Source organism: Prionailurus bengalensis, chromosome A1 (assembly GCF_016509475.1).
Source record: "Prionailurus bengalensis isolate Pbe53 chromosome A1, Fcat_Pben_1.1_paternal_pri, whole genome shotgun sequence".
NCBI lineage: Eukaryota > Metazoa > Chordata > Mammalia > Carnivora > Felidae > Prionailurus > Prionailurus bengalensis.
The window spans coordinates 178,043,352-178,061,647 of NC_057343.1; the positions used below are offsets into that span (position 1 = coordinate 178,043,352).

Genomic DNA, 18,296 nt, shown 5'->3' on the forward strand with positions numbered 1-18,296 from the left:
TTTTCCCTTTCTGGCTACAAAATAGTCATCTGCAGTTCGAAGAAATGTAAAAACAGAAAAACAACCACCCATGATCCCTCAACTCAGAGGCAACAATTATTAAGGTTCTTATGTTTCCTTTCTATCTTTTCTCTCTGCATGCATTTCTTTATGGTTTTGACACTATCCCACATGTGTTATTTTTTTTGCTCTTTCTTTTTCCTTTAATATTGTAATATAAGAATTTCCCCATGCTATAAAAACATTCTCTTGAACCTCCCGTAACTGGTTGCATGGTATTCTACTGTGTGTGTGAATGTCCCAGAAGTTATTCAGCCAACCCCTGTTGTTGGACAGTGCAGCTGGCTTCCAATCCCTTGAATGTTCTAAACCACAAGGTGCCTGCCTTTTGGTTGTATTTCGTTTGACTGGAGGCTGTGGTTGGGGAAAAAAAGCATGCTTTTCCTCTGTTTAGTTTCCCTTATCTTTAGTATTTATTTCTCTAGCTTCAAATCACTAGAAGCTCTGATTGGAGAGGGTGGGAAGAGCAAGAAATACTATCACAATGGAGCAGTAAATGCTCTCTCTCCCTAGGATCAGGAACAAAGCAAGTACATTTTTCTTGCCACTTCTGTTCTACATTTTGCTGGAGGATCTAGCCAATGTAAGCAGACAAAAAAAGAAATAATAAAAGGCATATGGGTTGGAAAGGAGGAAGTAAAACTGCCTTCCTTCACAAATGACATGATTCTATTGTAGAAAATCTTAAGGGATCCACAAAAAAAAACCTACTAGAACTAATACAAAAGTTTAGTAAGATCACAGGATACAAGATCAATATGAAAAATCAATTGTATTTCTAAGCATTAAGCATGAACAATCCAAAAATGAAATTAAGGAAATAATTCCATTCTCAATAATATCAAAATAAATAAAATACTTAGGAATAAATTTAATAAAAGAATTACAAGGTTTATACATTGAAACTACAAAACACTTGACAGAAATTAAACCAGCTCAAAATTAATGGAGAGACATTCCATACTCATGGATTGGAAGATTCAATAGTGTTAAAATGGCAGTTGTTACTCAGCCATAAAAAAGAATGAAATCTTGCCTTTGCAACGACATGGAAGGAGCTAGAGAGCATATTGCAAAGTGAAATAAGTCAGTCAGAGAAAGACAAATACCATATGATTTCACTCATATGTGGAATTTAAGAAACAAAACAAATGAACAAAGGGGTAAAGAGAGAGAGAGAGAGAGGGGGAGAAATCAAGAAACAGACTCTGAATTATAGCGAACAAACTGGTGGTCACCAGAGGGGTGGGAAGGGGAGGGGATGGGTAAAATTGGTGATGAGGATCAAGGAGGGTACTTACGATGAGCACCGGGTGTTGTATGGAAGTGTTGGGTCACTGTATAACTAACTGGAATTTAAATAAAAACTTTTTAAAAATCTAGGAGGGCAAATTAGAATTTGAGTGTTAGGATGAATGTCTTAATGAGGACAATATATTGTATATTTGTGTGTGTGTGTATAATATATACACGTGTATGTGTGTGTGTAGAGAAATTGATATGAAAAAGACAAACAACCATATAGGAAAAATGGATGAAAGACAGGACTAGAAATACAAAGAAAAACAAATCCCAGGGCGCCTGGGTGGCTCAGTTGGTGGGAGTCCAACTCTTGGTTTTAGCTCAGGTCATGATCTCACAGTTAGTGAATTTGAGCCCTGCATCAGGCTCTGTGCAGGGCCTGCTTGGGATTCTCTCTCTCTTCCTCTCTCTCTCTCTGCCCCTTCCCCTCTCACGCTGTCTCTCTCAAACTTCCCAATGACCAACAAAACAAAAGATACTACAAATAAAATAAAATAAAATAAAATAAAATAAAATAAAATAAAATAAAATGGCAATTCTCCCCCAGTTGACCTATAGATTGAATATAATCTCTGGCAAAATCCTAGTAAGCTTTTTTAGAGAAATTTACAAGCTGATCCTAAATTGTGTGGAGAAATGCAAGGAACCCAAAATAGCCAAAACAATTATGAAAAAGAACAAAATTAGAGGCTTCTACTATCCATTTTCAAAACTTCCTACAAAGCTATAGCAATGAAGACAGTGTGGTACTGGCATAAGGATAGGCATGTGGATCAGTGGAATAGAAGTAAGAGGCTAGAAATAAACTTTTGTGAAATTTATAGTCAAATGATTTTCAAAATGGTGCCAAGAAATTCAGTAGGAAAAGGATAATCTTTTTAACAGTGTGGGATAATAGGACATCTGTACACCAAATAAAAGAAAAAAATTATGTTGGATCCCTACCTCACACCATGCACAAAAAACAACTCAAAATGGATCACAGACCTAAATGTAAGAGCTAAAACTATAAAACTTCTAGAAGAAAACATAGGAGAAAATCCTCATGACCGTAGTTTAGGCAGAGAGTTCCTAGCTGTGACACCAAAAGAGAAAAATTGATAAATGGGACTCATTAAACTTCCGAACTCTGTACTTCGAAAAGATCCCATGAAGAAAATGAAAACACACACCACAGATTAGGAGAAAATATTTGTAAATCATATCTCTGACAAAGGACTTGTATTGAGTCTATATGAAGAACTCTTGCAACTCAACAATAAAGATGACCTGGTTTAAAAATAGGCAAAAGATTTGAATAGAAATTTCACCTAGGAAACACATAAAACACATAACAAGGTGTTCAGCTTCTTTATTCATTAGGCAATGCAAAATAAAACCATAATGAGATACCCTACGCAGCCCTTGGAATAGCTATAATCAACAAGACAGACAAAACCAAGAGCTGGTAAAGATAGGGAGAAATTGGAGCCCTCATTCTGGAGGGGATACATGATGGAAAGCCACTTTGGAAAACAGTTTGGCAGTTTCTTCAAAAAGTGAAATTTACCGTATAACTACTCTTTGATATCTACTCAAGAGAATTGAAAAACTATGTCCACACAAAGACTCGGAGGTACATGTTCTAGCAGTACTAATCCATAATAGCCCAAAATTGGAAGCAATCCAAATGTCCATCGTCAGGCGCATGGATAAAGAAAATGTGGAGTAATCATACAATCGACCATTATTCGACAGTAAAATGCAGTGAAAGACCAATAAATGCTGCAACTTGGATGAATCTCAAAAACATGATGCTGAAAAAAGCCAGATGCAAAAGACTACATACTGCATGATTCCATCTACATGAAATGTGCAGAAGAGGCGACTTTACGGAGACAGAAAGCAGATCAGTGGTTTCCTAGGCCTGAAGACAGCATAGGCAGACATGGACTGCAAATTAGGTGGGGGAAATTTTTGAGGTGATGGAAAAGTTCTAAAACTGGATTGTGGTCATGGTTGCACACTCTGTAATTTACTAAATATCATTGAATTGTGCGCTTATAATGGGTGGTTCTTATGTACATAAATTATACTTCAATACATCTATAAAAAAATTTAAAGGAGGCAGTGTGGGCATAGATGACCCTTGTCTTGGCAGGAGATGTCATGGAAGGGTGGAAAATCATTCCTGATCACTCCTGTCCTCTTTTTACTGGACATAACCTCGTTTCATCCCTCCAATAACCTTGAGAAGTAGGTTTTACTATTCCCATTGTGTAGATGAGGAAACAGAGGCCCGACAAAGTTACTTACAATGAGAGTATTACAGAGTTTGATGGTTGAACCCTGGCCTTTTAGGCCTTGGCACTCACATACCACATATGGCCTCTCTTAAGAAAGTAAAACTTCATGGGGCGCCTGGGTGGCGCAGTCGGTTAAGCGTCCGACTTCAGCCAGGTCACGATCTCGCGGTCCGTTGAGTTCGAGCCCCGCGTCAGGCTCTGGGCTGATGGCTCGGAGCCTGGAGCCTGTTTCGGATTCTGTGTCTCCCTCTCTCTCTGCCCCTCCCCCGTTCATGCTCTGTCTCTCTCTGTCCCAAAAATAAAAATTAAAAAAAAAAAAAAACCTTGAAAAAAAATTTTAAATAAAAAAAAAAAAAAAGAAAGTAAAACTTCAAGAGATCAAAATATTCAAGCATATATTTCATAGACGTAGATAAACTCAGACTCTTTCTCTCCTAAAGATACCCTTAAAAAAGGATTGGGGAGTGAAGCACAGAGAAGGTCACCCAGGCACAAAGATGCTACTACTGCCTCCCAGCTCTCAGAGGAAAGTTCGGATCATCTGTGCTTTGTGTCTTTTCAAACCTCTAGAGCCTAAAAGTCCTTTGTGCCAGCCTTGCTGGCAAGAACTTTGGACCTCTGGGGTCACCTTGGCCAGCTGAGGATTTCTCAGACCAAATTGTGCTATCCTGCTTCTTCCCCTGCCCACCCAACTCCTCTCCAGAGTCACACTTTCCTCATACCCAGGGGGTCACAAACCTCTAGACATTTGATTTTGAAAAGGAGATTTAATAAAACCCTGAAACGAACAGATAGCAGCAGCTGCCTGCGTCTGGCTGATGCTTGGAATGGTACGGAGATCATGAATTCACTTGGATTAGCCATAGGGAAGAAGCCGCTTACGTTGTATGAGCCACATGGAAGTTACCACCCCCTGCTATTACTGCATCATAAGAAGCAGAGCAGATATTTTGGGGTTTTGGTTGGCCAAATTCCCTGGCTTAGCTTCAAGGGAACTGCCCTCCTGGAGGGAGATGAAACTATCTATTCACACAGTCTGCAAAATCTTTTACAGACTACATAGACTTATTTAGCATTTGGGTATCTGTTATTGACATTGTTGTGAGCTGATTTAAGCCAATTTAATCTATCACTCTTAGCCTTATTTTAGTAGAAATTGGTAGTCTCCAATAGGGAAAGATAGACAAAGGCTGTAGGTATCCCTAGACCTAGTTACCAGCTAGGAAGAAACCTTCTGCTCTGCTAGACCAATTATAAAGTTACAGTACTTAACATAGTATGGTGTTGGCATAAGGAAACAAACCTTTGGAACAAAATAGAGAATCCAGAAACAGACCTGTGTGTATTTGGACATTTTAATACTGGCAAAGGCAGCCTTACAGGTCATTGAGGAAAGGTTGGATTCTTCAGTAAATGGGAATCCTTATGGGGCGCCTGGGTGGCTCAGTCGGTTAGGCAGCTGACTTCGGCTCAGGTCATGATCTTGTGGTCTGTGAGTTCTAGCCCCTCGTCGGGCTCTGTGCTGACAGCTCAGAGCCTGGAGCCTGCTTCATATTCTGTGTCTCCCTCTCTCTGACCCTCCCCTGTACATGCTCTGTCTCTCCCTGTCTCAAAAATAAATAAACATTAAAAAAAAATTTTAATGGGAATCGTTATGAGGAAAACAAACAAAAGATAACTAATCCCTGCCTCACACCACACATGTAATCATTTCCAAGGAAATTAAAGACCTAAATGTAAGAGGCAATACTGTAAATGGCTTTAGAAGGTAAAAATAGGGGGGGGGGGGGAAACTTGATAATCTCTAGGTTTAGAAGGCTTTCTAAAGGCACAAAGTACCAACCATAAAGAGATTGATTTATTTGACTACATTAAATTTAAGAACCTCTGTTCATTGAAGAACACAGTGAAAACATGCCAAATTCTGCCACATATACAAACATTTATTATCAAGCACCTCCCTAAACAGCCTCTCAAGTTGTTCTGCAAGCTTACTGGAATGCCAACTGTCTGACACCACTTCACATGAACGTTTCCTCAAGACAAATGGAATGATTATCCCTGTGCCAGGATCAGCTAATCCCACTGGTGATTAGCTGGTGTGATAGTAAAATCCCCTAGAAGAAACAGAACACAGTGGATTCAGAATCCTAGACCCGGTGCACCATTTTGGAGGATGGATGTGTCAGGTTCTTTTTATGCAAGGGTTAGAGTATCTGAGAATATTTCTAGAACATTCTTCATTCCACCAGTAAAGAATTTCATTTCTAACAACTGTTGTGCTGGTGGATAAAGGCTATGGTGTTGATCAGAGGTGAAGACAACAGAAGCCATGAAGTAGCCTTTTCAGGAGGGAGGGCTTGTGATCAGAGTTTTTTACTTGCTAAAAATGATCATTTCTAGTGAAGATGCTTCAGATTTTAACCATCATTGGAGTGTAGCTTACACACACGTGAGTATGCACACCCATAATGTAGTGTTTTGTTTTGTTTTAAAAAATTTTTTTTTCAATGTTTATTTATTTTTGGGACAGAGAGAGACAGAGCATGAACGGGGGAGGGGCAGAGAGAGAGGGAGACACAGAATCGGAAACAGGCTCCAGGCTCTGAGCCATCAGCCCAGAGCCCGACACGGGGCTCGAACTCATGGACCGCGAGATCGTGACCTGGCTGAAGTCGGACGCTTAACCGACTGCGCCACCCAGGTGCCCCTTGTTTTGTTTTTTAAAGAGAGAGCACAAGGGGGGGAGGGGCAGAGGGAGAGAGAAACAGACAGACAGACAGACACAATCCCAAGCAGGCTCCATGCTCATCTTGGAGCCTGACACGGGGCTCAATCCCACGACCCTGGGATCATGACCTGAGCCGAAATCAAGAGTCAGACACTCAACCAACTCTTGATTTTGGCTCAGATCATGATCTCACGGTTGGTGGGTTTGAGCCCCGCACTGGGCTCTGTGCTGACAGCCCTGACCCAGCTTGGGATTCTTTCTCTCTTCTTCTCTCTCTGCCTCTCATCTGCTCACATGCATGCATGCTCTCTCCCTCTCTCTCAAAATAAATAAACATTAAAAAACAAGTAAACTGTAGGCACCTAACAGCTGTGCTCACCAGACACCAGCCATTTGAGACCTCTCTTCAAGAGTTTTACTATATGCTATCCCCTGTATCATTATTATTCAAATGAACTCACTTTTTTAACTTCTTAAAAATACACATTTTAGAGGAAGTTTTCTAACACGACCATAATATAAAACTGGCATCATTTGCCATAAAAATAAAAATAAGAGCAATGAAACGACAGGAACAAAGGATATGTCTTTAAATCTAGCCAGCTGCTGCTGCCTGCCTGCCCAAAGCTCCATGCAGCCTGGTCCTGCTCTTAAGAGGCAAGTTAGAAAAGCCTTTTCTTCCGGGAATTCCAGAGTCTGGGGTCTTATGTTTCAATCTTTAATCCACGTGGAGTGGATTTTTGTGTGTGGTGTGAGATGAGAGCCCGATGTCATTCTTCTGCGTGTGGATATTGTTCTCCCAGCACCACTCGTTGAAGAGACTGTCACTTCCCTCATTGTATGTTCTTGGCGCTTTTGTCAAAAATCAGTTGCCCATATGTGTGGATATATTTCAGGGCTCTTGGCAGTGATTTCATGGATCTGATACCAAAAGCAGAGGCAACAAAAATAAAAATAAACAAGTGGGACTGTATTAAACTAAAAAGCTGCAAAGCAAAGGAAATAATCAACAGAGTGGAAAAAAAAGCAACCTACAGAATGGGAGAAAATATTTGCAAATCAGGTATCTGTGAAGGGGTCAATCTCCGGAGTATATAAAGAACCCATATATCTCAATAGCAAAAAAGCTAATAACCTGATTTTAAAATGGGTTAAGAACTTGAATAGACATTTCTCCAAAGAAGATCTACAAATGACTAACTGTATATATGAAAAACTGCTGAATGTCACTAATCATCAGGGGAATGCAAGTGACAACCACAATGTGATATCACCTCGCATCTGTCAGGACGGCTATTATTAAAAAACAAAAAAACAAGTGTTGGTAAGGATATGGAGCAATTGGAACCCTTGCATACTGTTAGTGGGAATGCAAAATGCATCCACTCTGAAAAACAGTATGGAGGTTCCTCAAAAAACTTAAAATAGTACTACCATGTGATCCAGCAATCGCACTTCTTTTGGGTATACATCCAAAGAAATTGAAGTCAGGATCTGGGAGAGATATAATCACTCCCATGTTCATTGCAGCACCCTTCATGATAGCCAAGACGTGGAAACAACCTAAATGTGGTATATACGTACAATAGACTACTATTCCACCTTTAAAAAGAAGGATATTCTGAATGTGTGGCAATGTGGATGAACCTGTGCTAAAGTGAAATAAGCCAGTCACAAAAAGATAAGATACTACATAATTTCACTTACATGAGGTATCTAAAATAGTCAAACTCATAGAATCACAGAGCGAAATGGTGCTAACCAGGGGCTGGAGGGACGGAAAAATGGGGAGTTACTAACCTACGGGCATAAAGTTTCAGGCAAGCGAGATGAATGAGCTGTAGAGATCTACAGCCAACAATACTGTATTGTACACTTAAAATTTCCTATGAGGGTAGATCTCATGGGGACTGTTCTTATCACCCTAAAATAAAATTGTTGAAATATAAAGAGAGGGTCACCTGAGTGGCTCAGTCGGTTAAGCATCCGACTCTTGATTTGGGCTCAGGTCACTGACCTCACAGTTCTTGAGTTCAAGCCCGCATCAGGCTCCCTGCTGACAGCGTGGAGCCTGCTCGGGATTCTCTCTCTCCCCTCACTCAAAGTAAGTCAATTTTTAAACATGATAAAAATAAAATGTAAAGAGAGAGAAGTGTTCATTCTCTGGGGCACTCTTTTGAAGCTGAGAAAACTCCCTCACTAGCCAAGCCGCTGTTATTTAAGAGTCCTTTTGCTGGCTCTAAAACCACCTCTGGGAACCACCACCCTATTGTACTTGATACAGTACTGAGAGACAAAGGGTTAACTTAATGTTACCACGGGGCTGGTGTATGATGGAAGTCTTAAAGTCTTGTAGCACAACCTTCCGACATGGATGTTAGTGATTTCCATTTTACAGATGAGCAAACTGAGGCTCAGAGAGGTGATGGGACATGGCTAGAGCCAGAATGAGGAGCTGGGTCTGTCTGACCTTTCCTCGTCACCCTCAGCAAACAACACTTGTTCTTACCTCTCCTCTCCTCCCTGCATTGACCAGCCACATTTATCCAAAAGGCCCGGACTCTATCCAGGGAAGAACCGAGTTTTCCTGGAACTATGGTTCTTTGTCTTTACTGACCAAACACAAGATGATTCTGGAGTATTGCTCTGCCCCAGGTCATGTTTTTACTGTTAGCCTGTCCTTCCAGAATGGAAGGGGCAAACATCAAAGCGTTCGGGCTGCCTTTTATTAGTAACTTGGCTGTATTTTATGGTTTGGAGGTTTGGCTTTTACTTCCCAGGAATTACTCAAAACCAAAAGAGAACTTGGCATTGTCAGGAAGTTTCCGTGGGCCTTGTTGTCCCTTCCCTCGCTGGTCCTTCTGGAGCCTCTGCTCATTTCAGCAAGGAGCACCCTTGCTGAAGTCCCTGTAGGCAGAGGCCATGGCCACCTCGGGGCCCACCCTGCTGTCCCCAAACAGGGCCACGTGGCCACATCCAGTCCATTTCCTCATGTCATTGATCCAGTGAATACTTTCAACCAGGTATGAAGGTCTCCCCAGCACTGTCTAGGCATGAAGAGAGGTGCAGGATGAGCAACTATGTACCCCTGCCCTCTGTAGATTTGGGGTAGAGGAGCTGGTGTCAGCCAGTCCTGGGCTCTCAGGTCCTACCTACTTCCCCAGAGCTTCCATTTGCCCATCTCTGAAATGGGCCAGCCCTCCCAGGATTACATGGAATGACACAGACAAGCGCGTTTCAGGAGCCATCGAGTGCTGAGCCCACATAAGGGAATGAATGGTGTTATTGCAGTCTGGAGGGAGCCGCAAGATTTCTGCCCACTAAGCAGCCACGGTCCAGCATATAATCAGCTCTTTCATTATGTGGTTCTAACTGTAAGAACTGCAGGGTTTCGGAGGAATGAGAGAGCCACAGGGGTCCCCAAGATGGCAGCTCGTCCCAGGAAGAATGAATAAACCAGAAGGAGAAGGCGGTCAGGGACCAGAGGCAGGGGAGGGGAGGGCCCACTCTCTCCCTCTTGGGCTGTCTGCCTCCGGCCTGGAAAAGGTCAGTTCCTGGGGATTTGCTACAGAGCAGAAGCTACTTCAAGGCTAACAAAATCAACGAACCACAAATATCAGGCCCCGTATGGTCAACATCTTTCAACCCAGAAGGATAGAGCATGGACAGTAACTGGGGACATCACCCTACTAAAAACATGTCCACCCGCTTCGCATGTGTTCTCCCACTTTAGATCCGGGACAGGAGCCTGACTCAAAGGCTGTGCAGGGTCAGCAACCCAAGTGACCATCTTTGGCTGAACGAATAAACAAAATGTGGCATATCCTTCCGGTGGAGTGTTACTCAGCCTTGAAAAGGAAGGAAATTCCAGCACATGCTGCCACATGGATGGACCTAGAGGCCATTAGTTAAGTGAAAGCAGCTTGTCACAAAAGGACAAATGTATCAGTCCATTTGTATGAGGTACTTAGAGTAGTCAGACTCATGCAGACAGAAAGCAGAATGATTGCCAGGAGCTGGGGAAAGGGGGAATTGTTTAATAGGTACAGGGCTTCAGATTTGCAAAGTAGAGTTCTGGGGATGGGTGTTGGTGATGATTGCACAACACAGTGGATGTACTTAATGCCACTGAACCGTATGCTTAAAAATGGTTAAGATGATGGAGCACCTGGCTGGCTCGGTCAATAGAGCATGCACCTCTTGGTCTCAGAGTCATGAGTTCGAGCCCCATGTCAGGCATGGGGCCTACTTTTAAAAAAAAATGATAAAAATGGCAAATTTTATGTGTCTTTTACCACAATTAAAGCTTTTTAAAAACCAGGGGCGCCAGTGGCTCAGTCAGTTAAGCGTCCAACTCCAGCTCGGGTTATGATCTTGTGGTCCGTGAGTTCCAGCCCCGCATCGGGCTCTGTGCTGACAGCTCAGAGCCTGGAGCCTGCTTCGGATTCTGTGTCTCCCTCTCTCTCTGCCCCTCCCCCACTCACGCTCTGTCTCTCTCTGTCTCTCAAAAATCAATAAAATTAAAAAAAAATTTTTTTTAACTTTTTAAAAACCAGAAAAATAACTCAGAATACCTCTTGAGACTCCAAGAAGGGTTCCGTTGGAGACCTCCCCTGCATCCGTCTCCCCATTAGTCCATCACAGCCCTGTAGCAGGGTTGTGGGGGTCACTTTGCAGGGGATGAATGGGAGGTGAGTTTATGGAGGCTTGTCATGTAGAAAATACAAGGCACGATTTTTCCACACCCAGCTCACACTCAGCATGGTAAGGGGGTACGGGAGTCCTGCCCACTCCAGAGCATGACTGTGGGCTGGCAGAATGGCCTGTGCTATTCAAATGTGTGCATGGGCCCAGGCACCCTCCCTGCAGAGAAGTTTGTAATAAAATGCGTGCACGAAGCTGCGTTACTGCACACAGATCCGCGTCCTCAGGAGCTGCGCCAGAAGGGGCTTAAATAGATTTGTTAAGCTGAGCTGTTTATTCGTTGTGGAGCCATGTCTTAGTTTCACATCCCTTCGTGATCAGGATGTACCCTATACTTCTTGTATTGGACACAGAAACCATGCAGTTCTGGGCACAAAGATCATGTCTGTTGAATCAATGAATGGATACCTATTGGTAGGTAAATTAGCACGACACCTAGTCCCATTTGTGCTTTCTACCCACTCCTTATCCAATCCGCTGGCACACCTCTGAGGGTCCTTTAACTGATGAGCTGGGATGGCAGATTTATATGACTCGGGCAGTGGGAGATACCAGATGTTTCAACCCCTCAGTAACCTCGGAACTTCTTTTCTTTAAAACTTTTTTTGGCGGGGGGGGGGGGGGGCGCGGGGCACCTGGGTGGCTCAGTCAGTTAAGTGTCCGACTTCAGCTCAGGTCATGGTCTCATGGTTTGTGAGTTCGAGCCCCACATCCGGCTCTATGCTGACAGCTCAGAGCCTGGAGCCTGCTTCAGATTCTGTGTTTCCCTCTCTCTGCTCTCCTCTCTTATTCTCTCTCTCTCTCTCTCTCTCTTTCTCTGTCAGAAATAAACATTAAAAAAAATAAAAAAGTAAAACTTAAAAAAAAATTTTTTTTTTATTTATCTAAGAGAACGAGTGGGGGAGGGGGGACAGAGGATCCAAAGCGGGCTTTGTGCTGACAGCAGCCAGCCCAATGTGGGGCTCAAACTCATGAACTGTAAGATCATGACCTGAGCCAAAGTCAGATGCTTAATCTACTGGGCCACCCACATGCCCCATAACTTGGGAACTTCTAACCTCCACCCAAATCCTAAAGCTGCACCTTCACTTTAACACTGCAGATCTGTGAGTTAAGACATCCATGTGGGCGTGTTGGAAACAAGCTAAGCATTCACCACTAGGCAGCTGGGTCGGTAAACTAGAATATGTTTGTGCAGTAGACACCCAATATCCAGTAGAGACGAAGTTGTGTAAGAATGATGACGTGGCATGAAGTCCATAGTTGAGTGTTTTATCTAAATGTGTGCGTGTTATTTGTTCAGATACGCCCATAATGCGCACGCGCGCGTGTGTGTGTGTTTACAGAGTGCATGTGTGTGCATGCATGTGTATGTGAGGTCTGCAAACCAGCAGCAGCACCAGAGAAGGTGTCAGACATGCACATTCTCAGGCCCCACCCCAGATCTACTGAATCAGAAAATCTGCGGCTGGTCCCCAGCCATCTGTTTTCACACGCCCCCCCCCCCACCGCCGCCAAGAGATTCTGATCATACCCAAGTTTGAGAACCCCTGGCTCATTGCGTTCCCGACACCCCTTTCCTTCCCTTGGACTCACTTGTGTCTCTTCTCCAGGCCCTGATCCAGCTTCCCCCCTATATCTCTCAGTGTGATGAGGTGCTGCAGTTCTTTGAGACAAGACCTGAGGACCTGAATCCCCCCAAAGAGTAAGTTGGCGTGTGTACAGCTTCCCAGAGTGTGCCCTCACAGCTGTCCCTGCTGCCAGGCCAGCCCCAAGAAGAATGAGAGTATAGCGAAGTAAAGATTTTCTCTTAATTTGAGAGAGAGAGAGAGAGAGAGAGAACATGCAAGTGGGGCAGAGGGGCAAAAAGAGAGGGAGGGAGAGAATCCCAAGCAGGCTCCGCACTCAGCACAGAGCCTGATGTGGGACTCAATCCAATGACACTAGGATCATGACTTGAGCCAAAATCAAGAGTCGGACTGAGCCACCCAGATGCCGCTAAAGCAAAGTAAGAATTGAGCTGGATCCCATTGATTGAGCCCTGGTGGGGCCTTGCTCCATGTGGCCCTCCCAGGGAAGGAACCCCTTACAGATCCACACTTAACCACGGAATGCATGGAGCATGCTAGAAACAGGAGGCTACGGGCCCTTGAGGCAGGGCCTGTGCAGGAGATTCATCCCAGTGCCTTGCCCACAAGGGTGAATGTGCTCAGGACCGTGAGGGAGATGGACGGGTGAGTGACGAGACCTGCTCAGGGTTACGGGGCCAGGGCCAGGATTTGATCTTGGTCGTCCAGGGTCCAGTGCTATCCAAAATGTTCACCACAGCCCCTACGGCAGACAGACAGCACTTCCTGGCGCCTGTCCGTGCACAGCCGATAGTCCCCACCACCTGGGGCATGCGGCAAATAATTTCCCCACCTGCCTTCTAGCTGTCACATACCAGGAGTTGATGGCACCGGATGCCCCGCCAGTGAGACAGTGATATACACATAGTGCTTTTTGACAAGTTTTGTTGTGGGGGAGACCACCATGTGTGTCTGCAGTCGCCATGAGGGGAGGGGAGACCAGCCTACAGATGCAGGGCCGTCATGGGGTCCTAGGAGCAAGAGACAGCACCTGTCAGGAAGGGCTGAGAAGTGCCAGCCAGGCTCTTTGACCAGAGAGAGAGAGAGAGGGAGAGAGAGAGAGAGAGAGAGAGAGAGAGAGAGAGAGCACGTGCACACACACACATGCACACCAATAGAACATCCACTAAAAATACAAAACATCGCCTGGACTGTACCAAAGAAAGCACAAAGTAACAGCTACGGCAGCTAACCAGCATCCTGCTGGAGGATATGTATCTAGTTCCAAGAGGCTCCCTGGAAAGAAGGAAAAGTTCCCAATTTCTGTTTCCTTTTCCTGCTTGTCCCCTTGAACAAGTGTCTTGACTTCCTTGAGCTTCTGTTTCATCAGCAAGGTGGGCTTGGCTGACCTTGATCGCATCATGGTTGTGAGGCTTGAACACCACCCTGCCGATAAAGGAGAGTCTGGCACGTGGCAGGTACTTACCTGGTGACGTCTTCCTGGAGGGTTGCTGAGGGCCCAGGGGATGGCTCTGGTGCCCCTCAGGCAGTCCCTGGTGGGCCTTGGTTGTTGGCTTAGGGAGGAATGAACAGCAGCAAAGCAGCTGGTCCCTTGGTCAGCCTCCTGAAGCTCGTTCCCGAGTCAGGGCTGAAGGTGGAGACTGGGGGTCTTTCCCAGCAGTCTTGAGGCAGACAGGAGATGGATTCCAAACGGTGCTGTTAAAGGAAGGTTTTTGCTGCCGTGCACGGGAAAACTTGGGACCTTGCCAGGCATGTCACACAGAGAGGTAATGTGCCTACGTGAGCCCACACATGCTGCTGCTGCTGCTGCTGGAAACCAAGAGCCCCCTCCTGCCCCCAGCCCCCTGCCCCAGCTGCAGCCCCCCCTGCCCCTGGCCAGGCCAGGGTTCGGGCAGGAGAGTGGGCCCCAGCCAGGTCTCCTGGGTTCTGATGTTGGCTGAGGTGCTTCGCCTCCCTGGGCCTCCGTGTCTCCGTCTGTGAAATGGAGTAACCCTCGAGGATTGTCATGAGGGTTCACTGGGGCGGTCCAGATACAGCGCTCTGACCAGCAGTGTCTCCACAGCAAGTGCCAGGAAGCCTGAGCTACATTATTCCTCCGTAGCTCTCACCACCACCCCCCCCAACCCCCCACTCACGGGTGATGAAGTTTAGCCCCACTGAGGTAGTGCCTGGCCAGGGGACATCACGACCGACCTGCGCAGCCCAGCACTGGGGCCCTGCCACTCCTCCCAGCTGCACAGGAGTGTGGCCCCAGGCTCAGGGGATTGTCTGAGCCCCCTCACCCCCTTCTAAGATAACGGTGAAAGCGTCATTACATGGTGGCTAAAAAGCCAGACTGTAAAATGAGACTAAATTTGGGCACCTGGGTGGCTCAGTCAGTTAAGCATCTGACCTCAGCTCAGATGTTGATAGATGCATATTCATAATGGACAAAAAGCGGGAACAACCCAAATGCCCATCAGCTGATGAGCAGATCGGCAAAGTGTGGTTTACCCACACATGAGGGAATAGCATTCAGCCATCAGATGGTATGAAATACTGACACATGGTACAACATGGATGGCCCTTGGAAACATTCCACCCAAAAGAAGGCCATCACAAAAAGCCTCTTGCTGTATGATCCCATTCATATGAAACGTCCAGAATAGACCAGTCATTTAAGGCAGCAAGCAAATTACCGTTTGCCAGCTACTCGGAGGGGTGGGGATAGCAAGTGACCATTATAGGTACAGGGCTTCCCTGTGGAATGATGAATATTTTTTTGGAATTCGGGTGATGATTGCACAACCTTGCGAAGATGCCAAAAACCAGTGGACTCTACACTTTAAAACAATGAATTTTATGATGTGTGAATGATAGCTCAATTTTTGAAAATTAGGTAAATGTAGGGCGCCTGAGTGGCTTGGTTGGTTAAGTGTCTGACTTCGGCTCAGGTCGTGATCTCGCGGTTAGTGAGTTCAAGCCCCGTGTCAGGCTCTCTGTTCTCAGCGCGGAGCCTGCTTCCGATCCTCTGTCCACCTCTCTCTCGGCCCCTCGCCTGCTTGCTCGCGTTCTCTCTCTCTCTCTCAAAAATAAATAAACATAAAACAAAAATTAGATAGGTAGATCTGGCTTCCGCTTGCTACTTACTAGCTGTGTAGCCTTAGGCAAGTTACCTAACCTCTCTGGGCCTCATTTTCCTCATCTATAAAATAGGCATTAAAAGAGTACTTATTCCCAAGGGCTGTTCTGAGTGTTAAGTGAGTGAACTAAACAGTATCTAGCAGGGTACTGGCATATGGTAATAACATTTGGCTAATGTTATTGCCACCACAACATCTGTCTCAACCCAACCACCCTGTCACCTCCCTTTTCTCTTTATGGCATTGGAAACCTTTTTACTACTGGGATAATTTACTTAAAAAGTATGTGTAAACCCTGATTTGTCATACTGTATTTGTGATGCAGCGGTATGTACACATTCTGATGTGGTTGACAAATACAAGGGTTGACAAATACATTACTCACTGTTCGGTGTGAATTCTAGCCCACGGTAGTGTTCTCTCTGTCACCACGAGGGAGATGTGTTTTCTTCACTGCTATCCAGACTCCTACCCAGTGTTATAGTGTGTTCCCCTCACCACTTACTGCCAAGAGCTTTCTGCTTCGTGTATATGGCTCAGGGCACCCCCAGGAGGTGGGACAGGGCCTCTGCTGTGCCTGACGAGGTGCGCATCAGGCTCAGTGCAACATGGGGGCCTACTCTTGCTTTTATACTGCATGCCCCCACATCAGCTCCTCCCCAGGGCCCCCTACTCTACAAACAGAGTGGAGATGCTAGTCCCCAGGGCACCGAAGCACTTATCAGGCAAAAGGAGTAAATGAAAAGGAGTTCTTTCTTCTTTGAAGAGTCTGGGTCCCTGGGGCTGACTTGGCTTTTCTTCATTCACTGGAGCTGATGTGGAATGGAGAATCTCCATTTCCTAATGGAATAACTCGTGTCGCTATATAACAGTACTGACTTGTTATTCTCTCCCACCCCTTTCTTTCCTGTGCAGGGAGCATGTTGGGAAAAAGAAATCTGGTAAGAATATTTTTCCATTTTCTCCTATTCATTCAATGGTGAGCATACCCCTACTCTGCACCCATGGTTGCCAGTCCCTGGGCACTGCCTGAGGGATACAGCATGGGACTGGGTGGGTGGATGGGTGGATGGATGGGTTGATGCTTGATTGATTGGTTGATACCCCAGCCTGTTTTCCAAAAAAAGTGTTGGAGGTTGTTGCATCCTGTGTCAAAAAGTTAGAGTGGATAAGACCTGCTGTCTTTCCCTGAGAATGCCTCAGAGGAATAGGGGAGCCCGATACCTCCTGACCACCTGTAGGGGATTAAATACCTTTATTCTGCTGTAGACAGAGGAATGTGGTGACTCACAGCTAAGAGCATTCTTCTCAGGTGTTGGAAGGGGTCACAAAAGGAGGGACACTGGGTCTTAAAGAGTGGACGGGAGCTTTCCACAGAGCGAAGGGGCAGTTAGGGCTGCGGGGAGGTGCGCAGGCGGGAGGCACAGGTTTGGGCCCAGCCTCTGGGCTGCTGTTATTGCTGGGCAATAAGGGCGACTCTTTCCACCACCTCTGGCACTCACTCCCTTCTCCCGGGCACCAGTTCCCTTCCTTCCCAGCACCCCTTCCACTCCCTAGAGCAGTGATGGGAAAAGAGAAGGTGGGGATTTAGGTATGCACAGAGGAATGATTGAGTCATCGCAGGCCTGGGGTTGATAACTTTAGACTCACAATAGTCCAACCTTTTCTTCTGCAAACCCAGTATTATCTGCGCCCTCCCCCCCCCATATCTGCAGAGTCCCCTACCCACACCACCACACCTGGAGCCAGCATGGTCCTCAGAGCTTCCAGAATTCCAAGTTCTTTTATGTATCTAGGACTCCAGGAAGTTTGAGGGCATTGATAATGCTGTGGGGAGAGAAGGGCCAAGCAGAGATCCCAGAAGTAAAAAAGGATGCCTGCCTCCTCTCGTGGCCCTCCATTTCCTCATCTGTAAAATGGGGGATAATAATAGTAATCCATCTTGGAGGGTTATTGTAGGATTTATAGTAATATGTATAAAGCACTCAGACCAGTGCCTGGCACATTTTAAGTGATACGTGTTTGCTGCCGTCTTTATAGTGCTGCCATTAATTCAAAGCACATGGATGTCCCTGTCCAGCATCAGTAGAAATTCCAAATTCAGTAGCCCTGGTCCCTTTACTGCCCCTGGGTACAGGGCCTGTGGTCAGCTTTACAGGGCCCAAGCTGTGCTTGCAAGGGAAAGTGGAGAGGAGCTAGGTCTCTGCCTCAAGGTCTCGTGTCTGGAACGAACGCCCGCCTTTCCCCAGCCAGTCTGTTTAGAGCTGCACTTTGCGTTTAATAAGTACTGGCCAGAGCCATGGCATCCTGTTCAAGCTGTGCACAGCCCTTGGGCTCTGAGGATAATGATACGTTTCTTAGAAAAGAACAGAGAGGAGAAGAGGAACTCTTGGGCTGATCACAAGAGTTTCTGGCTTTGAGTGTGCAGAGACTTTCCTGGAGAGAACGGCTGAAGGAAGAGAGGAAAGAGACAGCTCTAGTTTGCAAAAACCAAAGTGTCCGG

The 18,296-nt window shown here is 45.6% G+C and overlaps 1 protein-coding gene across 1 annotated transcript in view; it reads left to right on the forward strand.

Moving 5' to 3' along the window:
* SH3PXD2B (SH3 and PX domains 2B) overlaps window positions 1-18,296 on the forward strand; it is a 105,404-nt gene that overhangs the window by 53,047 nt on the left and 34,061 nt on the right. The window contains exons 5-6 of the mRNA XM_043595955.1: window positions 12,696-12,787; window positions 16,709-16,734. Of these exons, the coding sequence (XP_043451890.1) occupies window positions 12,696-12,787; window positions 16,709-16,734 (118 nt within the window). The remainder of the gene's footprint in view (window positions 1-12,695; window positions 12,788-16,708; window positions 16,735-18,296) is intronic.